Here is a 26,693-nt window from a genome sequence, read left to right as displayed (position 1 = left end):
AAGGGGAAGTGCAGAAGAGAGAGCAATAGCAGAAACAGTTCAAGTCACATTATTGTGGGGAGGTGTGACACTGCTCTGAAACTCGTATGTTTTCATTTTTTTTAACTAATGCAATTGTGGCAAGACCAGAGCTTGTGCAGTATGTCCTTAGTCAATGGAAGAAATTCATTACAGAGGCAGAAAAGAAAGGTGAGTAGGAAGCATGCTGAAGTTGCTCCATCTCCTGACTTCTACATGTTAAACTGCTGTGAATGGCACAAGAGCAAGCTGGACCACTTTTTAGGCTCAATTGGCCGCCTTCAATAAGAACCATACAAATGTTCTTCACTCAGCTTAAAGAAATCCATCACAGTTGCAAAGTAAAAGTCAATATCCAACATTCCCTACCTCCTCTCACCCCCAACCCCCTGCTGGCAGTCATGGTAAATCATTACATATGGTTTGAGTGAATTTCTAGCATGGTGACCTAGTAGCTATGGCAACTACAATGCTTTGATGATAAGTTATCCTAATGCTTTCTCCAGTCAGCAACAGGACACCGATCATTTATACCATTCCATTGTGTCTCTGTCCGCAGCAGCATAGAATCCCAGACAAATGCTAACTGAAGCCCCGGCTTCCCTTGCTAATGTAGTTGCATGCTCTGGACAGCACTCATGATGGCTTTGCAATTATATACATGTGGATTTTCCCTGTAAAACAGCTTCTTATATAACAATATCTCCCCTCTGGGTTGGGGCCCTATTACTTATATATTTTATTGTAAATCAATTTTTCCTCTATGAAGACTTTAGGAAGATGTGCTATGTCTTTAATGGAAATACATAAAAAGAATAGAATAATTAAACAAATGAGTAAATGAAATTAGAGAGGGGAACTTTTCGAGGGGATCTTTCCATCAGCTGGCCAGATCTTGCCAGGGGAGTTCCCTTTTCCTTCCATTTCAGCTTTAATATTCACCTTTCTTTTTTCCTCTGTTGGGAAAGAGGCTTCAGAATATGGAATAATCAGTGTCTGATCATCATTAAGAGTCTGTGTCTTTATGTTGAAGATATATTCATTTGTTGAAAGTATTTTTATTTTTGCCTTTCCATGAAAATATTGGTGATGTCTTACAGTTTCCTTTTTAAAGGGGGGGGGAAGGAGGGGGAAGGATATGTTTCATAAGAAATGCAATATTCTTTTGTCTAATAATCTGATTCATTTTGCTTAGAACAGAAAGCTAGGGCCATTCTCAGATAGGAAGTTTCTTTCCATTTCATCAGTTTAAAATCCCCCTGGAGGAAATCGTTGTTTTACGTGGGTTTGGGGAACAAATATATTATTGAGACTGTGATCAGAACAAACTGTCCTATTATGGATTATTTGTGTTTCATTATAATCGAGACAGAGGCATTAAATAATAGGTTTCTACCTAACCGTCATTTCATATAACAGTGGTTTTTCATTTTTGTTGGGAAATGAGGCTTATGTTCTATAGAATACCATGAGAGCAAAATAAATAAATAAACAACTTTTTTTTAAAAAGTGCTGCCAAGATGCTTACAGTGTATCCCAAGAGCTGTGTCTGACTGGCAGGGAGTGAAAAGAAGTGAAGAATCAATCATTGAATGAAGCCAAGGCAGCTGTGAGGGCAAGCAAGGTCAGGGTGGGGAAACTGCAGTCTGTGGGTTACCTGCAGTGCTTGGGGGCAATTCTTAGATGTTAATTCGGCCAGCCCTGGTTAGTACTTGGATGTGAGACTGCCAATTAATATGAGGTGCTGTAGACTATATTTCAGAAGAAGGAACTGGCAAAACTACCTCTGAACATTCCTTGCCTAAGGAAACCCTATGAACTTCATGGGGTTACCAAAAATTGCCAATTGACTTGGAGGCACGCACACATGACACTGGACCTTCTTCCTAAAGCCTCCCCTCCAACTCTAAATCCCAAAGGGATTCCCAGTGGGGGTAATCAGCCAACATTTGAAACAAATGGCAAATTGCTGTCCCACTCGAATCTCAATTTCCTAAAACCCATACCATCTGCAAGAAAAATGACTGCAAACAGCCAACCCACAAACCAGAAGTCACAAAGTATGTTTGTGGTGAGGATGACTGTAGCCAGGTTGGGGAGGAAAAGGTGAGGGTTGGTCGGGCAAGACAGAGAGAAGAGGGAAGAGAGTACCCAGAGAAAGGAAACGGGAAAGAGGCACCGCCCAGGAGGGAGGAATAAAAAGTGAGAGACAGGTGGACGTGAGGAGGGGCATGGAACGCGGAAGACGAGGATGCGCGGAGGCGGTTGCGAGAGGGAGAGGCGGTCTCATCAGGAGTCCAGGACAGGTAGGCTACCCAGTGACCCTGCAAGGCCTGCACAGTTGAGGGTAGGACCCCACTCAGAAGTTATATTACCAGACCCCAAGAGAGAAGGGGACTTTCGTTACCCTCATGAAGGAGAGTGGAAGAAACAGGCGAAGGAGTCCCAAACAATGGGAACAGAGGCCCAGGCTGGAGTTAAAGAAAAGGTGGATTGAGAACAGCTTGAGAAGAGCCTGAGGGGAGACCATGCCAGAACCGAACCTGAGGGGTAGTGAATAGAGAAAAAGCGGGAAGCAGATGAAGTCTTGTGGTGATGTAACTCAGACTCAGAACTACTGTTGTTGTTGTAAAAGTTCAATAATCTTGTGCTGAAGTAAAGTTTGAGGCATCAGCAGGTGGCTATTGTATTTTTGTTAAGGAACTGAAACCTAATTAGACACAGGATGACCCACAGGTGTAAAGGTGGGAATTTGGTTCCCGTTGGCTCCACGTTTGCCTGTCTCTGCTTTAAGGCTTTCTACTTGGTGGGAAGCGGTGGAGCCTAATAGGAGTACCATGAGAGGTCGCAGTTCATCAGTTCACCTCCAGCCCCTGGTGGAGCAAAGTGCTTGCTTGGAGCTGTCCTTGGTACTGCAACTGGCTTGGGTCCAGGCTATTTGAAGGACCATATCTCCCTGTACGAGCTCCCCAGAATATTGAGATCATCCGGAGAGGCCCTTCTCTCTGTCCCACCCACCCTCCCAGGTGCATTTGGTGGGTACAAGAGAGAGGGCCTTCTCAGCGGCTGCTCCCAAGCTTTGGAACTCCCTTCCTAGGGAGGCCAGGATAATAATAATAATAATAATAATAATAATAATAATAATAATAAGTTTTATTTATAAACTGCTTTTCCGCAGTGATCAAAGCGGTGTACAGATAGAAATTGCAATAACAAAATACAAAATACAGACTAAAAATTGCAATACATAAATAAAACTTCAATAAAAACATTAAAATTATACAAATTAAAACCATTACATCAAATCCAAGCTAGCTAAGTGCAGTCGATAATACAGTACATATAGGGAGGAGTCACATGATATCAAAGAGCATCTGGGAAGGCTTGCTGAAGCAAGAAGGTCTTAAGTCTCTTCATCCCTGCTCTCATTTGGGTGGCAGGTAACAAAGTTCTTGTGTTGGCAGACCTTTGCAAATCAATAATGTCTAGGGATGTTGTGCTATTTAAAATGTTAAGGTTTGTACTGGAACTTTTGATTTTTGACTCATAGCTGTTTTCACTTTTTCAATTGTTTAATTGTGTTTTTTTAAAAATTTATATTTATACATTTTAATTCTGTATGGTTTTTAAACTGTATTCCCTATATTGGGAGAAAGGCAGGATATAAGAAAATAATAATAATAATAATAATAATAATAATAATAATAATAATAATACTGGTAGGCTTGTTTTTTTGACAGGCCAACCCAGCATAGGACAATGTCAGAGGCACTGGGCTCTCTCCTGTCCTCCTCCCACCATCTTCAATGACATGGCACCCACCCTTCTGTTGATATCCCTGCAGCTCTGGCAGAAAGGAAGAAGATGATGAGCAAACATGACCCTGGCTGCCTGCAGGATGTAGTGAGCAGAAAACAGCCTGGTATTGATGACTGAGCAGACAGTGTGTCAGTGTGGATGTCAGCAAAGGTTACAGCTAGGAGAAGAGGGCTCTAGCACACCTATGCCTATGCAAAGGGGTACATGAGGCCTTTTTCCATGAGATTACAAAAAGTCCAGCCACTTGTACAACTGTCACATTATCAGCTGTCACTTTGAAATAGCGAACAAGTATCGTGCCATAAGGGGTATCCTGGCTTTGGTTTCCATTTGTATGGGGCATTTCCATACAGAGGCATGCTTTAGATCTGTACAAATCTTGAACTGAGTCAGTCTGGTTCTGAGAGATCAGAAACACAGTCAGGTTAAAGGTAGGCTCCTCTGAAGCAGAACAAATCTGAAAGTTCATGCAATGATGAATATTTATACTTCACTAGCAATTTCATTTCAGAGAAATACTGAGACAAGTTGCAACTCCAAAAACTGATCACAATATTCCAATTCTCTATATAAGGAAAGTACCAGGATAAAGAGAGATGAAAAGGAAAAGAGGCCTATAATTCAGTGACTGACAGCACCATCTTCTAATAATAGTAAATAGTTTACCAGGAATCTCCAGTCTCAGTGTCTTCAGGGATACCTGTTAAAGAAATATAGTGCAAGACTGCTCCAGGGTTGAATGTTATTTGTTAAGTTTCTCTCTCAAAAGCAAGAATTTTCAAGTTTCCTTTATAGAGTTTGCACAGCTTAAGAAAAAAAAGCTGGCTACTCAGATCCTTCTACCTCTGTCACTGTATCCTTCACAACTGTCATATGTCGCTGGTCTATTGCACCTTCTGTGACTTTAGTACTGTTTGAACAGAAAACAAAATAAGACATAAGATTGAAGGTAAAGCTACAATATGGGGGAATGTGTGGAATGCCCCTATAGTTGAGAATTCTGCTCTCCAATGAAGTATTTCAGTTCCCATTCAAATTCAAATTTCTAGCATTCCAAAGTGTGAAACACTGAAAATTATTCAAATCTAGAACTTATTTCTTTTTACCAGTCTGCTCAAGATCTGCATTCTAAGAATTCTAGGCTTTTTTGCCTAGCCATGGGTTTCGCTTCCTTGTCTTGGCTTCATCTTTTTATGCTCACTGTGCCATACTCTTGGAATTGCTTCCTGAACAATTGCAGATTTCCCCATCCCTTGCTACTTTGAAATCTCAATTAAAAACTTTCTTGTTTTCCAGTGCTGTTGGAATTTTACTTTAATATTGTATTAGAATCTTTTATATATTGCTTATATGGATTTGTCAGTTTGCTTTAGGGCCTATACAGAATGACATTTTGTGCTGGCCTGTGGGTAGAGCCAAGACACATGCCCTGACCCCACCCCCAGGTTGCCATTGGGGGGGCACTGGTCCACATGGCATGCACTGTCATGGTGCGACTCCGGCGTTGCATTCACATGATGCAACTCTGGCTATGGCACCCCTTGTAGAGCACAAAAAGGCTCCTTTTTGCGCTCTTCAGAGGCCAAATCGGGGCCACAGTGTGAGGTTGCCATGGCACCAATCTGGCCAGTAAAGGGGCGGCTGCATGCCGCCCATCTGTACAGCCCCTCAGATTATTATTTGTACTTTATCTTGATAATTTGTTTTGCAATTGTAGTATATAGTTCTACATTTTTGTTATTTGTTACTTCCTTCTGTCTTTCTCTCGTTATCCATATGCACTGAGAAAGAAGACTTAAGACTACAAAAGCTCATGCTGTCAACTTCTTTCTTTCAGTTAGTCTCAAAGTTGCTGCAAGATCTCTCTATAGACTGCTTCTACAGACTAACATGGCTATATCTTTGAATTCTGTATACACATATATTTTATATTGTACAACTTTGGCAGGATCTATTGTTTTTGGTTGTTTTACCTGTAAAACAAGTACATTAATGACACAATATAAATAAATGGCAATGGTAGCAATAACAACAATGGAAAACAACAATTATACACACAGAATCTCAAACAAAGCACAGTTGTACTTAATTACATGTTACCTTATCAAGTAGAATCCTGAGCCTTTATCTAACTCAAGTGGATTCATTAATTAAACTGAACTTACATAAATGTTGCCTTACCCAAATTCGCCTTGATTCAATGAGTTAACTGAAGCTGTATTTAGAGCTTAGATTTCAGAACACATGAAAATTTAACTGCAGAAAAGATGGTCTCAAAGAGAGTAGCTTGTCCTCTGATTAGATGTTATTTGAATTGTTCTAACCTTACACCTCAAAAGATTTGGTTGACAGAAAACAGAAGAGCTATTTTTTAAAAGAGCTTAAAGTCTGTATCAAAAATTCTGAGCAGTGTGAAATTCATATGACAGCTGTCTTTCAAGGCACCCCCGGAGGTGCTGATAGGTCAGATTATCTCAAAATTCATGGAAAATGAATTGCCAAAGCATCCCTGTTTGACATACTCTGGGGTACTAATACAGTCCATTCACTGTCCTTAAACTAGAGGCTGGAAGTGCTACTTTCCCAGAATCCCTTAGCTGCCCATACTGACAGAAGCATTCTGGGAAATATAGTGCATAAAAGGAATGTTTCAAAGTTTTGACTCATCCTCTACATTGTGGTACAACCAGGTACTGTAGACTATATTTCAGAGGGAGGGACTGGCAGAATCACCTCTGAGTAATCCTTGCCAAAGCATGCTTTGATTGTGAGTTCCTGCATGGCAGGGGGTTGGACCAGATGACCCTTGTGGTCTCTTCCAACGCTATCATTCTGTGATTCTATGAAAAGCCTATGACATTCATGAAGTCACCATAAGTCAGCCGGTAACTTGAAGGCACACACAAATGAAAGAATGATGCTAAAATAGGGGGAAAGTTAAACTAGGGGGTTTCATGACAACATGTGGTCCTGGGGATGCTTATGTTCTCCAGTTGTTTATTGATACTGAGTGAGGACAAGAAGCTCAGCTAGTTAGATAGTCTGGTTGTAAGGCTACTCCTAGCTTAGGAAGAAAAACAAGATCCCTGAAAAGGCACTGAATGTGTGATATCACAAAATAGCAGGAGAACTAGAGTTGGGCTCTTCATTTTCAGCCCCCCATTCCAGATTTTTAAAAGTAATTTTTTAAAAGTAATATAACTTTCCCAAATTCAACACAACAAAATACAGTTTACAACCTAACAGCATTCCTTAACAAAATATGCAATACACTCATACATATATGTACACACTTGTTTTTCCTAGACTTCACGTTAAGATGTCATTCCACTGACCTAATTGAGAACTAGGTTGAGCAATATTATCTGCTTCTATTAAGAAAAGAAATAATCAAAAACCAGTCTGTAATAAAGGAGTCATCAGTGTTCATTTCTTGAATTGTGAATCTGCTGTGTCAGTATTTCTATGAAAGCAAGTTTTTTTCATGCCAACTATCCAAAGATAAATTGTAGGCCTTTCCAGTTTTGAGCAAACACCATATGAGCTGCTAGACAAAAAAATATTGGTAAGATTTTGTTTTCTACTATAATAAAACGAAATGTACATTTGTATTTGTTACTGTTTCCATTTTATTGAAAACCTCCAACCAGTCTTTATACCTCTGGAGAGCGTCACCATAAGTGAAAGAAAGTATCTACAGCTTTGCAATTTGTCCAGCATTTAGCAGACATTTGCTTATTTTGAATTCGTTTCATTGGAGTACTATACAATCAGTAGTAAGTCATTTTAAAACAATGCTCATATATTTTAGCTAAAACTGATTTTAAACTAGAGGCTTTCCATAATGAGGACCATAACTAATCTTCTATTACCAGCCATAGATCTTTTCTCCAGACCACTTTTGAACCTATTACATTACCATAAGTGTTATAATTCAAGATATTGCTGTCAATCAAGATAATCAGTCCAGATGTTTATCCTCCACTCTGTGTGGTTGCAAGTGGACCCCCTGTAATATATGTGATCTGCTGTGGCACTAACCCACCCACCTACCCACCCACACACCTGTTTTATGCCTTCCGCAGTGGTCCTGGCCCAGTGAGTTCTAGCAGTTCATGAAATGGTGCATCTTCACTTCTGATTATTTACTTTGTGCTTTGGAAATGTGTGCAATAACAAGCACCTCACTTCAGTGTTCCTTGCTTCAAGCACTGTCCTGGGCCCAGTGCTATTCAACATCTTTATCAATGACTTGGATGACAGAATTGCGGGCAAACTTATCAAATTTGCAGATGACACCAAATTATGAGGAGTAGCTAATACTCCAGAGGACAGGATCAAAATTCAAAATGACCTTAATAGATTAGAAAGCTGGGCCAAAGCTAACAAAATGAATTACAACACAGAGAAATTTAAGGTACTGCACTTAAGGTGGAAAAATGAAATGCACAGATATAGGATGGGTGATACCTGACTAAACGAGACTGCGTGTGAAAGGGATCTAGGAGTCCAAATAGACCACAAGTTGAACATGAGTCAACAGTGTGATGCGGCAGCTAAAAAAGCCAATGCAATTTTAGGCTGCATCACTAGAAGTATACTGTCTAGATCAAGGAAAGTAATAGTGCCACTGTATTCTTCTTTGGTAAGGCCCTACCTGGAATATTGTGTCCAGTTCTGGGCAACACAATTCAAAAAGGACTTTGAGAAACTGGAGCCATGTGTCCAAAGGAGGGCGACTAAAATGGTGAAGGGTCTGGAAACCATGCCCTATGAGGAAACACTTAGGGAGCTGGGAATGTTTTGTCTGGAGAAGAGAAGGTTAAGAGGTGCTATGATAGTCCTGTTTAAATACCTGAAGGGATTTCATATTGAGGAGGGAGCAAGCTTGTTTTCTGCTGCTCCAGAGACTAGGTTCTGGAACAATGGATGCAAGCTCCAGGAAAATAAATTCCAGCTCAACATTAGGAGGAGCTCCCTGAAAGTAAGGGCTGTTTGACAGTGGAACAAACTCCCTCGGAGTGTAATGAAGTCTCCCTCTTTGGAGGTTTTTAAACAGAGGCTAGATGGCCATCTGTCGGGGATGCTTTGACTGAGAATTCCTGCATGGCAGGGGGTTGGACTGGATGGTCCTTGTGGTCTTGGCCAACTCTATGACTCTATGATTCAAAGTGGTAATGTGGCATCTATTCTTACTGAATAGTACAGAATACTGCAGAAATATAGTGAACGCCACAGAAGTTCCCTGCATTTTCATACCCACAAAGTATTTTTTGTTAGGTGCCATACATATGATATACAGATACATAGATTTTTAAAATATTTTTAATTACAAACTTAAAAAATAATACACATAAACTTAGAAGAGCATTTACAGTCAATCTCCTAAATATCTCATTAGTATTTCCTGTAACTTCATATTCCTTGGGGATTTCAGTTAAATTGCTTAAAATCATTCGTATCCTATCTTTATTCCTCCACTTTTCCCTGTCCACCCAGTCATTCCACCATTACAATGGTTAAAATTTCATATCCTATTTCCCCCCAATCTTTTCTCTCCACCCAGTCATTCAACCATTACAATACTTGATCTCATTCATAGCCTATCTTTATTACTCCACCCAGTCATTTAAACTGTTCATTCTGTCTTCCATCATATTTCTTATGACTTCCTGTATCAATCTATCTGAGTTTAAACATTTCACTTTCTGGCTTTCTGTTACATCTTTGTTGCTTCCACTTCTACTAAGTGACTAATCTTGAATAAATAAATCAAAGGCTTAGCTCTTTCCTGATTTTTCTCCCCCCTCCCCCTTCCTACTCTTTTATTTCAACTTTAGAATTTGGTTTCTTTATTTTAGTTCTCTTTTATTTTCTCCCTCTTTTTCCTTTCTCTTTATCTAATGTATTTATTCTCCTTCCCTTTGTTTTATAATTTATTTACTTTAAAGTCCTCCTTGATAATTTCCTAATGGGTTCTCTTCCTTCTTTTCCCACAAAATAGTTACTCTGTTCCAATGGTCTTCATATTCCTTAGTTGATTTATTATTCAGATAGTTGGTCATTTTATTCATTATAGCTAAGTCATTAATTTTAGAATACATTCCCAGTCCCTGGGATTTCCTGCGAAGATTATTCTTGTCATTGTCACCATGTTGACTATGATTTTTCCATATTTTTTTTCTGTTTGGGGATCAATCTCCGTCAGCATATTTAAAAGATACAGTTTTGGTGAGAATGCTAAATTAATCTTTAATGTTTTAATTATTTTCTTATGAATCATTTTCCGAAGCCTTCTTGCTTTTCCTCATTCCCAATACATATGGTAGAAAGTTTTATTGTCCTATGTGTCAGTAGAACTGCAGATACATAGATTTTTAAAATGTCTTTCCCATACTGCATATTTATTAATTTTTCTGCCACAACTTTATCAGAATGATTTCTATCTACCAAACAAAAATTTCAGCAGAAATCACTATTTCATCCCCTAGGCGATTAGTTGTAAAAGCACACAATATCAGAACAAAGTATTGTTTTTGATTATACCAGATTAAATTCTAGTAAAATTACACAGTGATTCAGAAATGCCTCAACAGTATGTTCATTCTAGGTGTTTTCCAAGTCTATTTTGACCTATTAGAATGAATATTTTTAACCTATAATAACATTTAAAAATGATTTTCTTCCTATGCCCCTTCAAATGGTCCAAAATGTAGTGCTTTGAACTATGTGAAAGCAAATAATATTTCAAAATGGAATTTAAAAGAAACATTTTGTTTGTTCTCAAAAGTCTTGAGCTTCCGATTTATAGCACCCATCTATAGCAAATGCCAGCTGCAATCTTTAAAGCTATTTTCCATGCCATTGCTACAGATAATAACATGTTGATTGTGTGTCATCTCAACCAGAAATAAAAAGTGTGACATTGTCTTGTCAACAATGAATACCTCTTAGTATTATTTCCCAGGAAAAGTGCAGTTTAACCAAGGGAATAAAAGGATGGGGGAGGAGGATGCAAAGTGATTATCATGTGTAAAACACAACTTTCTGTGCACTCAAATGCACAAGGAAAACATCACAGCATCTATCTATTTTTGACATTTCTGACCTATTCTGGCACCTTTTTAGTTGGTAAGGAATGGACACAGAATATACTGTATGACAGAACCTAGAGTGATACTACCATTAAGATCTGGCTCTATGGGTTACTTCTTTTTTGCTTTTTCCTTTGAGAAATTTCCTCTTGTTAAAAAAAAAAAAATTGTTGTTGTTAACTGCCTTTGTGTTGATCTCAATCCATAGCGACCCTATGGATGAGATATCTCCAGGTTCCCCTGTTCTCTACTGCTCTGCCCAGCTCCTGCAAACTCATATTTATTGTTCTTTTAACAAAGTCCATCCATCTAGCACAGTGATTCCCAACCTTCCTAATGCCACGGCCCTTTAATACAGTTCCTCATGTTGTGGTGACCCAAACCCATGAAATTATTTTTGTTGCTATTTCATAACTGTAATTAAATAGGTGTTTTTCAGTGGTCTTAGGCGACCCCCATGAAAGGGTCATTCAACCCCCAAAGGGATCCCTACCCACAGCTTGGGAACCACTGATCTAGCATGTGGCCTTTCTTTCTTTCTTCTTCCCTCCACCTTTCCTAACATTAATGTCTTTTCCAATGATTCATGCCTTCTTATGATGTGTCCAAAGTATGACAGTCTAAGTTTTGTCATCTTGGCTTCTAGGGATATTTCTGGCTTGATCTGCTCTAGAACCCATTTGTTTGTCCTTTTGGTTGTCCATGGAACTCTGCTACAGCACCACATCTCAAATGAATGGATTTTACTCCTATCTTCTTTCTCGACTGTCTAGCTCTCACATCCATACATGGTAATAGGGAATACAATGGCTTGTATGATTCTGACTTTTGTGCTCAGTGTTGTATGTCTTTGCATTTTAGGATCTTTTCCAGTTCTTTCATAGCCACCCTCCACATTCTTAAACTTCCTGGCTGCAGCCTCCATTCCAATCAATGTTTGATCCCAGATATGAGAACTCTTTTACTATTTCTATTTCCTCGTTGTCTAATTTGAATGTGTGTAAGTTCTCTGTGGTCATTATTTTTATTTTTTTTATGTTCAACAGTAAACCTGCCTTTGCATTTTCTTATACTGGATTATATTTTTATACTTCCCTTTACAGCAAAGTGATTATTGGTTTCATTTAATTTTCTAAGAGAACCACATGTTGTGAGGATTAGAGTTGAAAACCCATGTTGTGGGTAGAAGAACTGATCTCTGGGCTCTTTTCCTGCTGACCAGATGAGGATGAAACGGTTAGGGGAAATGGGAAAAAAAAGAGCTAGTGGTCATATTCCATAGATTTGGGCTCACTGACAAAGACCACTCACCTGAGCACATAACTAGCAGCAACAGCAGTTACTGAAAGTAGGAGATGCACCACTTGGCTTGGTTGGTGATAGCATATGAATAGAGAAAGTTAGGTCTTTTTGCTATCTGTGACAAAGAACAAGATGGTTGTTGTTGTTAACTGCCTTCAAAGTGATTTTGACTCATGGATGAGACACCTCCAACCCTATGTCCTCAACCACTTTGCATAATTTTTTCAGGCTCCTAGCCATAGCCACCCCAATTGAGTCTAGCCATCTGGTGTGTGGTCTTCCTCTCTTACTACGGCCTTCTACCTTTCCTAGCATTGTTGTCTTTTCTAGTGAGTCATGTCTTCTCATGATGTGGCCAAAGTACAACTGCCTCAATTTAGTCATCTTGGCTTCCAGGGAGGGTTCAAGCTTGATCTGCTCAAGGACCCATGTGCATGTCTTCCCGGCCATCTAGAGTATCCTCAGCACTCTTCTCCAGTACCACATCTCAAATCAGTTGATTTTTGTTTTGTCAGCTTTCATCACTGTCCAGCTCTCACTTCCATACATGGCGATGGGAAATACAATGATTTAGACAAACAGGATTACTCTTACCCTTATTCTGTGTTCAAGAGCCACTTGGGGCCCTTTTATACAACACAAATACAACAATATGATTCCACTAACTACCATGGCAATATCTTATGGAATCCCAGAGTTTGTATTTTAGTGAGGAAGCAGAACCCTCTGGTTGAGAATTCTAAATATTCCTCTCTAACCTCCAGATCCCAGGAGTCCATGGGATAGAAACATGACAGTCAATGTGGGACCATAGTGCTATATTTATGTGCAGTGTGAATTTATGTGGAGGGCCCATCGACTGGTGGCAGAATCTTTCTTCCATCCTGGTGATAGAAGCAATTGGTATATTTCATTTAAGGGCAACAGGCTAGTTTAGGGGACACAGGACAAAACCGAGGTCACTCAGCCCTCTCCATCTACACCTTGCTGCGGTCTCATAGCATGTACTGCCTGAGGCATTCTCTTCATTCTGCTTAATGCAGTGGTTCTCAACCTTTGGTGCTCTAGTTTTTTCAGATTTCAACTCCCAAAATTCCCGAACAATGAGCACACTGACTGAGACTTCTGGGAATTGAAATCCAAAACACCAGGAGGCCCAAAGGTTGAGAACCACTGCCTTAGTAGTAGGACTGGCCATATGTGTATATGGAGTTTTCTGTCCTTTCTCTTTCTTCTGATATTAGCACTGCTGAAGCACACTGAACAGGGGACTTTAGACCCAGTGACCTATGAACAATGCAACTTCTAAGTATAATAAAGCAAAGAACAGACAATTATATCAATAAAATACTTCATTAAAACCCATCCAATAAAATGCTAATCATAAATCTGAACTGTGAATGAAAGTGAGATAGCTAATATAACAAGTACTATGGCAACCTTCACTATAGCTGGGTTGCAATTACAAACAGCCCAAGGCATTGACATCTAAGAAGGAAAAGGGGTTTCTGCATATTCATATGGTTAAAAGGTCAATGATCTGAAGTAGTGACCTTATTTATTCTAGACCTTCATGCTTCTTGATTCATACAAGGAGCCTCCCTCCTACATGGCCCTTCTCTCATTTTTCCTTTGCCACAGAAATGGATCAAGCAGCCCCTTTCACCTCCTCCCCACCGCCGCGGGGTGTCCTTGGGGCTTGAAGCCCCAAGGACACCCCTTTCCAGGCCTCGGGGAAGCGGCCTTTTGCTGCTTCCCCGCGGCCTGGAAAGCTGTGGATCAGGGCCTCAGCGGCTGCCGCTCTGGCCACTGAGGCCCCGATTTGGCAGGGAAAGGGGCGGGTGCAGGCCGCCGCTTTTCAGCAGTCTGTAACGCGCCATAGTTAAGTCTTCTTCTTCTGGAACATCGTCATAACTCTCCAAACCTGGAATTCCATCCTGAATTTCTTGCGACCCCATTTCCTTTAGAACCATTGGCCCCAATCTTTCTGTTCCCTTCTGTTCTACGCCAGGCTTATCATTATGTTTTATTTTGGGGGTATGTCGTATATTGCGCAAATACTTAGAAATCCTGCTACAGCTTATTTTATGGGTATGTCTTATTTTCAGGGAAACAGGGTATTAACAACCTCAACTCCTCCTGCACCTGATTTGTAGAAGCAAAGGTTCAGGTTCCAACAGGAAGGGGAGACCTCTGATGATCTGAAGAATATTTCCCCCCTCCCTAGGATCTTCAGAACTGCCACAAAACACATTTTCTGGCACACTAAGAAAATTTTGTGTCCCAAACACAAATTTGGCCACCTTTTCTTTCTCAAAAAAGGTCTAAACCAGCTGAGGGCTATGTTTAAATGGCATAATGCACTCCAAAAGGCTTGCAAGCAGTGTGATTTGTCGTTTTGGGGCCAAACGAGGGAGTGACAGTACAGGGATTATCAGAGAAATCTATGACATTATCCTGCGACCCACAGGACACTTCAGTCTGCTTAGTAATTTACATGCCTTTCTTCATCATAGCAAGTTTCCCTCTATACAGTTTTCTTAACACAGTGGGAAGCTGTGACTGAAAACTGTGAGGTTGTTTAACAGGGTCAGCAGCCCTGAACAAATGCCACTCTGTTGACATAGATATGTAAAGAGAGAAAAGGCAGCAATGTGCAAATAAAATGCTTGCGCTTTGTGGAGGTTGGACTGGAGCTCCCACATATATGGATCATACATAGGAAGTCATAAGGGCACAATGGTCCTACCGTAGGGTGAAGTGAGGTGCCTACCTTGCATGGCAGATTTTGATTGTCACGAATGGGCAGCAACCAGTGAGTTGGTAGTTTCCTCCTTATTTTATTACTGCCAGGGATGGAGAGAAGCAGTTGTGAGATTTTTCTGGTTGGCATGAGTTACAGTTGGCTCTTGGTATCCGCTGGAGTTTGGTTCCAAGACCCCACATTGATACAAAAATGCATGGATGCTGAAGGCTCATTATATGCTATGGCATAGTCATGTCCTTCATATAAAATGTAAAATCAAGCATTGCTTTTGGGATTTTTAAAAATGTTTTCAAGCCATGGTTGATTGAATCCAGGGATACAAAGGGCCAACTGTACTTTGCAGTATGACTTTAGGTGGGCAACAGATGCCATTCTTTTTTAACTTCAGGTAGCATCCATTTTGGAGACTTGTGCATCCATGTTGGGATGACCCTGCCCAGGGGCCACAAAACCAATGGCGACTTGTGTTTCCAGTATCAGTGGGGCCATGAAGCTCCAGTTTTAGTTCAAGGGGGTTATCTAAGCTGCTGAACCCCTCTCAAAATATCCAGTCCCCTGGACAGCTCCTGTAAAGTTCAGAGTAAATCCCAAAGCAGGTTCACCCTCCTCCAGACATGGGAGCCACCAGCCAGTGTGTGTGTGTGTTGTGTGCCTTCAAGTTGTTTTTGACTTACGGTGACCCTAAGGTGAAACTATCAAGGGGCTTTCTTGGCAAGATTTCATCTGATTGGGTTTGCCATTGCCTTCCCCTGAGGCTGAGAGAGTGTGACTTGCCCAAGGTCACCCAGTAGGTTTCCATGGCTGAGCTGGGATTCGAACCCTGGTCTCCACAGTCGTAGTCTAACACTCAAACAGGCATAGTCCAACATTCAAACCATGCAAGATTGAAACCAATGAGGGTGGGGCAAAGGGGGTGGAGCTAGAAGGGGTGGGGCAAAGGGGTGGAGCTAGAGGGGTAGAGCTAGAGGGGTGGGCCAAAGGAGTGGAGCAAAGGGGTGGAGCTAGAGAGGTGGGGCAAAGGGATGGAGCTAAAGGGGTGAGGCAAAGGGGGTGGAGCTAAAAGGGTGGAGCTAGAGGGGTGGGGCTAGAGGGGTGGAGTTAAAGGGGTGGAGCTAAGGGAGGAGAGAGAACGAGAGGGGCTTTCATTCTCTCTCTCTCTCTCTCACCCCTCCCTCACTCCGCCTCTTAGCTTCACCCCTCTTCAGCTCCTCCTTAGTGGATGGAGTCAAGGCTCATGGGAATTGTAGTTCCAGAGGGTCGCGGCTTCCTTTCTCAGCACAGAGACCGAGCCATGTCGTACTACCCGTCCCAGAAACCACTGCGAGGGGGGAGGAAAAAGGCGTGAAGGGGCGGGGCGGGGCGGGGCGGACAAGTGGACAGCTCCAGTGCTGATGGGGCGGAGTGGGAGCTGAGGCGAGCAGCGGAGCGGAGGTGCGGCGGCTGCGGGAGGGCGAGCGAGCGAGCGAGCGAGGCTGGCGGTGGCTGACATCCGCGGCCCCTGAGCGGAGGAGGAAGAGGAGGCCGACCATGAGGCACGAAGCCCCGGTGCAGGTGGGGGACGCCCAGGCGAGGCTAGAAGCCTTCGAGACTTATAGCCACCCTATTGCCAATACTCTTGGCAACACTGGTTCAGAAGGGGTTTTTTTGCCCTTTGCCATCCTCTGAGGCTGAGAGATTGTGACTCGCCCAAGGTCACACTCCCAGTGGGTTTCCTCGGGATTCGAACCCAGCTCTCTATGGCTCAAACTGCGTGATTCCTACAGTGCGGATGCTCTCCCCCCCCCCCCCGAGACCCTTTAGGCTGCATCCAGACTTAAGAAATAACCCGGTTTGGCCCCGCTTTAAGTCTTTGTCTGGCTCTTTCCTATGGAATTCTGGGAGCTAGAGTTTGTTGTGGACTGCTCCGCTTTGAACCCCACAACAGACTCCAACTCCTAGAATTCCATAGCCTTGAGCCAGACAACAAATTAAAGCGGGGCCAAACCAGGTTATTTCTCCAGTCTGGATGCAGCCTTAGAGCATCTCTTCCTCAAGCCAGGCAGAGAGGGTCGAGATTTTGTCTAAAAAGGTGGAGGGAAGAGGAGGAAGAAGCTTCCGCTAATAGTATTTATCCATTCTGCCTTTCCTTCCTTTCCTCTCAGTTTGATCTCTTTTTCCCATTATGTTCCTTTGGGTGGGCAAGGATTAAAACGAAGTGTCCCTTGGCTCTGGGAGAGTCAGAGGCGATGGCGACAAACGCCTTTTCTTTCAACTACAACAGGCGTTTCCTCTTATAAAATCCTAGAGTTGGAAGAGACCTCAAGAGCCATCCAGTCCAACCCCATTCTGCCATGCAGGAATTCTCAATCAAAGCATCCCCGACAGATGGCCATCCAGCCTCTGCTTAAAGACCTCCAAGGAAGGAGACTCCACTACACTCTGAGGGAATGTATTCCACTGTCGAACAGCCCTTACTGTCAGGAAGTTCTTCCTAATGTTGAGCTGGAATCTCTTTTCCTGTAGCTTGCATCCATTGTTCTGTATCCTGTTCTCTGGAGCAGCAGAAAACAAGCTTGCTCCCTCCTCAATATGACATTCCTTCAAGTATTTAAACAGGGCTATTATATCACCTCTTAACCTTTTCTCCAGACAAAACATTCCCAGCTCCCTAAGTCCTTCCTCATAGAGCATGGTTTCCAGACCCTTCACCATTTTAGTCACCCTCTTTTGGACACGCTCCAGTTTCTCAGTGTCCTTTTTGAATTGTGTTGCCCAGAACTGGACACAATATTCCAGGTGGGGCCTTACCAAAGAAGAATAGAGTGGCACTATTACTTCCCTTGATCTAGACACAATACTTCTAGTGATGCAGCCTATTGCATTGGCCTTTTTAGCTGCCACATCACACTGTTGACTCATGTTCAACTTGTGGTCTACTTGGACTCCTGGATCTCTTTCACACATAGTCTCCTTCAGCCAAGTGTCCCCCATCCTATATATCAGTGCCGTCCCTACGGTTGGTGTCACCCGGTGTGGTAATTCATGGCATCCAACACACACATACCCCGCCATTGACTTCCTCACATTTCACACTATATAGAATCTTTGGGAATGCTTTTTTGTATTCGTAAATCGTAATTCCCTTATATACCACTGAATGTCATGTTAATAGTTGTGATATAAACAACTAGCAAAATTAAAATTATTCCTTCAAATTAAAATACCACATGCATAACCTAAATGTATTTACATCTACATAGTGATGATTGGGTAAAAATGTAATGTTTGTAAAGATTTTTTTAAAAAAAATCTTTAAAATTTATGAAATTTGAATTTTGAATTTTAAAAAAATCAGGGGGGGGCTCTTTTCTTCTCCCACTGAGCTTAACCTCACTCCCACCATCTCTCAAAGCATTTTAAAGAGATACAGGCAAATGCCACAATGTTTCTGCCCAAATACAGGTGTTGGAGCAGCAGTGGTGTCGCACGCCCAGTGTGTCATCTGTTGCAGCCCGCACCCCCTTAGTGACACCATTGACAAGGTTATCATATCACCACCTAGCCCCTCCTCAGAAGATCCCATGAATGGCCAAAACCACAAACAAATGGGTCCTAGAGCAGACCAAGCCAGAAATTTCCCTGGCAGGAGCAAACTGAGGCTGTTGTACTTCGGGCACATCATGGGAAGGGAGGACTCACTGGAAAAAAACAATAATACTAGGAAAAGTGGATGGAAGTAGAAAGAGAGGAAGGTCACATGCTAGATGGATGGACTCTGTTAGGGAGGTCACAGATATGAATTTGCAGGACCTGAGCAGAGCAATGGAGGACAGGGAGTCTTGGAGATGTCTCATGAGTCAAGATGGATTTGAAGGGAGTTAGCAACAAAAATCATATCACCTCTTCTCCAGGCTAGATATATCCAGCTCCCTAATTCTTCTGAGTTTGACTTCTAGAGTGCATCTGCACTGTAGAAATAAGGCAGTTTGACCCTGCTTCAATGGCACTGGCTCCATCCTGCAGAATCCTGGGATGTATAGTTTGGTGAGGCACCAGCACTCTTGGGCATAGAAGATGAAAGACCTTGTTGTGGTTGTTGTTGTGTGCCTTCAAGTACTTTCCGATTTATGGTGAACCTTAGGCACTGGGGAATGATGAATTTCATGTCAGGGTTGAATCCACATTTGTGGGTTAATCCACCCTTTAAAGGATCTAACTGTGGTTTGTTGTTGTTGTTGTTGTTGTTCTGTTGTGTATCTTCAAGTCCTTTCTGATTTGTGGTGACTTGTGGCTCATGGACACTAAGATAAATAAATAAATATTCAGGTGCAAATGGCATTCATGGAAGTCCATTTTCATCCAGGGCCTGAATGCTAAGCGATGATGCTATATGTCTCGAGGGGTGCATCTGTCGTTGTTGGTTTTGCTGTTGGGTACCTTCAAATCCTTTCTGACCTATGGCAACCCTCAGGGAAACCTATCGTGATGGTTCCATGGCAAGATTTGTTCAGAAGGGGTTTGCCTTCTCTTGAGGCTGAGAGTGTGTGACTTGCTGAAGGCCACCCAGTATGTTTTATTGCTGATCTGGGAATTGAACCCTGGATTCCAGAGTCTCAATCCAATGCTCAAACCACTACACGATACTGGCACCTTGGAAAACCTTGTAAAACTACAAATCCTGGGATTCCATAGAATGTACAGCACTTAAAGCTGTGTGTATTATTTCTACAATGTAGATGCACCCCTGAGTGCCAGCATGATGTAGTGGTTTGAGGGTTGGATTATGACTCTGGAGACGATTCAATTCTCTGCTCAGCAGTGAAACCCAGTGGGTGACCTTGGGCAAGTCACATGCTGTTAGCCTCAGGGGAAGGGAATGACGAACTTCCTCTGAACCAATGTTGCCAATAAAATCCCAGGATGGGTTCCTCTTTCGGTTTCCATAAGTCAGAAACAACTTGAAGGCACACAACAACAACAACAACAACAACAACAACAGATGCAACCCTAGAGACATACACCATCATTGCTTAACATTTGGACCCTGTGTGAAAATGGGCTTTCATGATTTCCATTTGCATCTGAATATTTATTTATTTGTATAAGTTAGTGTCTGTGAACCTCCCAGTCTTAAGGCTGATATCCTGAACACATTTGTTCAGGGCTCTCGCATCTTTATTTCTGAGTGAAGATGCTCAGGAGTGTAGTGGATGCATTCCTGAAGACGTGGTTTCCCATTGTGGTTAAAGGGATTTTCAATGGAAAGTGTTGAACTGCAGCCATCATGCTCAGGGTGGCCAGACATCCTCCTTTTCCAGGACATGCCCTGAATTTCAACCTTCTGTCCGGGAGGAATTCCATAATGTCTTCCATTTTGAGCATGACTAAAAAGCATGAATTTATATTTACATTAGCTTGTTTAGCTTTTATTTTGTACGTTTTCCTTGAATGTCCTACATTTTGTGGTGCCTTGTCCTTTGCAGTTAGGACATCTGGTCACTCTGTTCATGCTGGTTCTCCTACTGAGGGATCTTTTCATGTTGAGACCTATTCTTGCCTTAAGGGGACTTGTGGAAGCCCATGAAGCCTCAATTTTTTTTGCCTGAAGCTAAATCATAGTGCAAGTTTCACAAACAACAGCTACATCTGCACTGCAGAAACAATCCAGTTGGACTCCAGGGCTCTGCTCTGGTGCCTCAACCACCCACAGTTCCCAGAATTCCATAGCATTGAGCCATGGCACTTAAAATGGTGTCAAACCGGATTATTTCTACAGTGCAGATGCAGCCAACATCTCTAATAAGTCTTTCACCACCAGGTACATCACCTTGAGGGCATGGGGAAAAATATATGATGAATTTAAATAAGAAGGCAGAAATAGTTGTTTCCTTATTAAGGAGATGTTGCTTTTCTGGAACAAACATTCATGTGTGACTCATAAAAACTGAGACCAACCCTAATGGAAATGTCTCTCTGTGAACATCTATGTTCTCCACACTAGAGGAACAAAGTACATCTTTCAAATGTGTAAGGATGTTGCTTTTTTGTAGCCTAAAGATAACTCCTATGGTTGACCAAGTCATAATAATTTACATGGTCTGCAATCCAAAAAGGGCAGCCTGCTGGCGCCTGGTTTTCCTCCGGAGGGAAGCCTCAGCCACCAAACCCGCAAAAAGTGGGTTCTTTTGAAGCCATGATGGCGGTGTAACAAGTGCACCACTAGCGCACTCATTATGTACGTGCTGCATGCTGTATACAGGGCGCCGCCATTGTTACACCCTCGTCACATGCGACGGTTGTGGGGAGTCTGGGCCCTCTGCCCTCAGCCAACCCCTAGTATGTGACGAGGGGGCCTAAAAGGCCCGTATCTACTGGACCTTACCTAGGAATAAAACTCACTGAATATCATGAGACTTATTTCTCAGTAGACATTAACTGTACTGTAAATTTCCTTAGGTTAACTGTAAATGAATCATGGAAATATGAATATTATCTTGGCATGAGAAGTTCAGCACTACTCACAAGGTCTTTACAGCTGACGTTGTGAGTTATAATTTCTATTGGAATTAAAGTTGCAGATCAGTTTTGCTACTGGATTTCTTATAGGTGTTTCATCTGCCAAGAAAACTAAGACAGAAATGCTCTGCACACTTACTTAGGAACAAAGTCTGTGAACTCAGTTGCTCTTCCTGCTGAGTAACCATGCATTGGATTGAATTGTATGCCTGCAATTTTATAGATAGTGCAATCGTACAATATTGTTAGGGAATAAATCCTGTAGAATTCAGCTGGGCATGAGTGAGCATGGACAGAATTAGGCTGCACAGACAAAATTAAAACAAAACAAATGCTTTATTTCACATATTCCTTGTATGTACTCTGGGTTTTCATTTCTTTGGAGACCCTCATTTTCGTCACCACCTAGGTACCTAGTTCTTTACCCAAAACAAACACACACACACACATCAGGTATGACAGATTCCAGCCTCAAGAAGCTTACAGTCTAACTAAACACAAGAAAATAATAGCAGAAACAGTGATGGAGATATGGCTAAGGAGAAAAAGCCTAGGCGATTACTTGGATATCATATATTTTGGCTAAATAACAGTAACATTTGAGAACTAAGCGATGATCCAAAGCCTTTCCAGAAAGGGGGAGACAGCTGAAGAAAACAGACAAAAATGACAAGGCAGATACTGATACGTAGACATGGCAACATTTTAAGGAACATGCAATCCAGGTATAAGGCAGCGCAAGGAAAAATGGATAATAATAATAATAATAATAATAATAATAATTTATTTATGTTTTCCCGCCTCTCCCGATGGATTGAAGCGGGCTTACAGGCTAGTAAAACCAAGTACATACAATAATCTTATAAAATACGAAGAAGATATTACAACAATAATATCAAGCCATCAAACATCCAGGGGCAAGGCAGAATATCACTGTCAAACAGGCATATTGGTCTTCACTCCTTGGGGGGGGGGGAAGCTTGATGAAAGAGTACGGTTTTAAGTCTCTTTTAAAATGTTTCCAAGGGGGTCATGAGATGGAGCTCGTCAGGAAGACTATTCCACAACCTCGGGGCCATTATTGTAAAGGCCTTTTGGGATGAGGAAACATATTTGGAAGATGGTGTTTCCAATAAGTTTTTACCAGATGTTCTAAGTATGTGGGGCGGATCATACGGGGAGATGCAGTCCCTCAAGTAACTCGGGCCCAAGCCATGTAGGGCTTTATAGGTAATAACCAACACCTTGTATTGTGCCCGGATGCAAATAGGCAGCCAGTGAAGAGCTTTCAGCTTAGGTGTTATGTAGTCAAACCTAGATGCACTGGTGACCAATCTGGCTGCCATATTTTGTACTAACTGAAGCTTCCAGACTTGATACAAGGGTAGCCCCATGTAGAGCGCATTACAGAAATCTAGGCGAGAGGTTACCAGAACATGTACCACTGTTTCAAGGTCCCTTTGGCCCAGGTAGGGTCGCAGTTGGCGTATCAACCGAAGTTGATAGCAAGCACTTCTGGCCATCGCATCTACTTGAGATGTCAACTGCAGGGACGAGTCTAGTAGTACTCCTAAACTGCGAACTTCGTCCTTCAGGGGAAGTGTGACCCCGTCCAGGACAGGTGGAAAAATTTCCTTCTCCAGGCCTGGGAGACCTATCACCAGTACTTCCGTTTTCTCTGGATTCAATCTGAGTTTGTTTTCCCTCATCCAGCCCATTACCGACTCCATGCAGGCATTGAGAGGAGAGACGCCATCCTTAGTCACTGCATCAGTCGGAGACACAGAGAAACATATTTGGGTGTCATCAGCGTACTGATAACACCGCGCCCCGTGTCTCGGGATGATCTCTCCCAGTGGTTTCATGTAAATGTTAAATAGCATGGGGGACAAAATAGCTCCTTGAGGGACGCCAGATGTCAGTTCCCTCTTAGAGGAGCACGTGTCCCCCAACTGCACCATCTGGAATCTGCCCAAGAGGTAGGAACGGAACCATTGGAGTGCAGTGCCCCCGATACCCAACTCCCTTAGGCGTTCCAGAAGGATACCATGGTCAATGGTATCGAAAGCTGTTGAGATGTCCAAGAGCACCAACAAGGTCACACTTCCCCGGTTGATGCTCAGACGGAGATCATCGACTAAGGCGACCATGGCAGACTCAACTCCATATCCCGCTCTGAAGCTGGGATAGAGTCTACTACTTCAAGGGGCGATAGAGGAACAAAAGTCACAGAAATGGATGTGTCAGAATATAAGCACCAGACTTGGGAAATTACTTTAAAACATACACACACAAACACACACACAGAATTCCTGTTGCTCATTATATTGTTATAGGACTATGATTCCACTTTAACTGCCATGGTAATATCTTATGGAATCTTGGGATTTGCAGTTTAGGCAAGGTTATTTACAATTCTCAGCCAGAGAGCTCTAGTGCCTCACACCAAACTACAAACCCCAGAATTCCACAGGATCCAGCCATACTAGTTCAAGTGGAATCATGGTGCTATAGTTGTGTCGCATGAAAAGGCCCATAATGTCTAGCAATGCAGTACAATATTAATGACTTATTACAAGGTTAAAGGAGTAACTCACTGAATTAACTCACTAAGTTTCTTAGCATTTTTTAAATTGCTTTTGAGGTGAGGTATCCTTGAGATTCACAAGAAAATAGAATAAAACCTTTTTTTGGAAAAAATCTCTGCTCAGTGTCTTTACAAATGCTCATTAGGAGTAACTTTTAGAATTAGCAAGCAAAGCTTAATTTTTACATCAACAAAATAATATTCCCACTTCATATGTTACTTCATATGTTCAGATTATTAACTTGGTCAGACTAGAGGGAGCATACACCTCTCTTGTTACAACAGCTCCATTGGCTGCTGGTTGTTTCTGTGCACAATTCAAAGTGTTGTTTATGACCTTTAAAGCCCTGTATAGCCTAGGGCCAGGTTATCTGAAGAACTATATTCTCCCACATGAACCTGCTCATGTTTTGAGATCCTTTACAGAGGGCCTTCTCTCTGTCCCACCACCCTTGCAGGGACATTTGGGAGGAAGACAGGAGACTCCTTTCTCCTTGGCTGCTCCCAGGCTCTGAAACTCCCTTCCAAGAATTTGGCTTGCTATCCTCACTCCTTACTATCCTTTCATAGGCAGGTGAAGACTTAAAAAAAAAATTGGAAGGCCTTTGAAGCCTGACTGCTTATAACATTTGGGCTTTGCAGAATTGTACAATATTGTCTTTGTTTTGTTTATTTGTTGTTTTTAGTACAGTGGGATCTTCCCTTACGTGGGGATTTGTTCCAGATTGCCCCCGCATAAGGGGAATTCCATGTATGCTCAAGCCCCATTCAAGATAATGGGGCCTGTGCACGTGGCGGCGTGTGTGCCATTACAACTTCTGGACACGCCGAGGCTTTTTCCGGTGCTGACCTCCAGCGTATGCTGGAGTCCACATAAGACGTGCCAGTGTTTAACACGGGCGCACTGTAGCTGTGTTTTTTAAACTGGTTTTAATTTTATAGTTAGCTTAATTATATTTTTAACCTGTGCATTTGGTATATATTCAAGCTATGTCTCTCTTAACTGGTTTAAGCCAGCCTGAGTAATGAACTGGGGGAAAAGACATATGATGATGATTCTAGTTATACATTTTGTTAAACCCTGGTGGCGCAGTGGTTAAATGCTGGTACTGCAGTCACAACATTGTGAGTTCGGTCCCAGAGGGCTCCAGGTTGACTCAGCCTTCCATCCTTTCGAACGTCGGTAAAATGAGTACCCAGCTTGTTGGGGGCAATTGGCTTACACATTCTAAATCACTCAGAGCATACTTAGTTCACTATGAAGTGGTATAGAAATGTAAGTGCTATTGCTATTGCTACTTTTTTAAAAAAATCTTAATGGTTCTCACATTACTTGTAACTTCTTACTACATCTAAGCTGATGAGCAGAGAGAGATAAAGATGGACAAGACTATATGTAAAGTTCAACCTCTGTATCCATGGTATCGGTAGTGGTGGCTTCATTTACTCACATTGAGGGGAAAAGGTCTCTCTAGGACAGTGATGGAGAACCTTTTAGAGACCGAGTGCCCAAACTCAAAGGTGCTCCCACATGCGTATTACCCGGTGCTGGGGGCAGGACTTCCCCGGGGGGGGGGACCTCTGGGGGCAGGACTTTCCCTGGAGACAGCTGAAGGCCTGGGAAGGTGGGGGGAAGAGGAGGAACAGGCACACAACTATTATTCTTCTTCCTCCTGCCCTTCCATCTCTCCACATACATTCAGAAATGGCTTCACGTGCCAGAGAAGGCATGCGTGCTGTGGGTTAACCACCATGATTCAAGGAAGTCCTCCAGTGTGACTTTATGGTCAACCTCTGGTGGAAATAAAGCACTCACTGTTAACTGCAGTTTCCACTTATCCAAAGTAACCATGAGAACAGATCCTCCAAGAATATGGGGATTGGGCTGTAGTGTGAAAAGCAGAGAGGAATAAATAAGTGGGTAGTGAAAAGCAGTGGCAGCTGGTGACTACCTGTGCGACACTGAATCAATTCCATGTTATCTTCTGACATTTAAAAAGGATCTGTCCGATTCAGCACCTTGGAGATCTTATTTAAAGTTCAAATTATCCCCCAGAGTGGATTTATGGCAATTCCAAATTTCATTGTGAATTTATTTGAAGGTGGGCTGTGAATTTCTGATGGGTGTTCTCACATGGAAGTCAGGGGCTGCAACTGGTGAAGGGGTTTAGGAACTGGAGTTACATAATTAAAACAATGAAAGAGGAAAATAATTTTGGATTAATTATCTCTCTATCTCAGGCCAATATTGGGCTTCTTTTGGCAGGTTAGGAGGATCTACTTCAGCCCTTCCCTAAGAAGCAAAAGAGCTACTTTTTATAAGAAAACAGTAGCCACAAAGCTGTCAAAAACAAAGCTGTGGGGTGGGGGGGGGGGTGAGGGCACTGAGGTGAACTAATAATGCATTTTTGCCATGTTGCTTCCATAATTATAATTACTTAGCATCCAGGGTTCTCTGAGATATGAAAATGCAATCAGGCAGAGTACTTCAGATTAGCATTTAAAGATTGGAAATGCAAATGCTTCATCTCCCCAGCAGTGCCACCTCTCCTGCTGAATATAGCTAGAATCATTCTAATTAAACCTTCAAGCAATTCCAGATTCGATTGTG

The 26,693-nt window shown here is 42.2% G+C and overlaps 1 protein-coding gene across 2 annotated transcripts in view; it reads left to right on the top strand.

The window, feature by feature from the left end:
* The window catches only part of LOC149324014 (ras-related protein Rab-3C), a 203,302-nt gene that overhangs the window by 30,648 nt on the left and 145,961 nt on the right, over window positions 1-26,693 (top strand). Inside the window, exon 1 of one of the 2 annotated variants that reach the window (XM_089495439.1) lies at window positions 16,402-16,551. The exons of the other annotated variant lie outside the window; for it this stretch is intronic. Within the exon in view, the coding sequence (XP_089351565.1) occupies window positions 16,528-16,551 (24 nt within the window). The 5' untranslated portion in view covers window positions 16,402-16,527. Of the gene's footprint in view, window positions 1-16,401; window positions 16,552-26,693 lie in introns of those variants that run through there. 2 annotated transcript variants of the gene reach the window in all.

The sequence above is a fragment of the Sceloporus occidentalis genome, unplaced genomic scaffold (genome assembly GCF_023333645.1).
Source record: "Sceloporus occidentalis isolate IW3139 unplaced genomic scaffold, rSceOcc1.0.p SCAF_1, whole genome shotgun sequence".
In the NCBI taxonomy this organism is placed as follows: Eukaryota; Metazoa; Chordata; class Lepidosauria; order Squamata; family Phrynosomatidae; genus Sceloporus; species Sceloporus occidentalis.
Note: the sequence above shows the minus strand (reverse complement) of the source record. Positions and strands in the feature narration are given on the sequence as shown.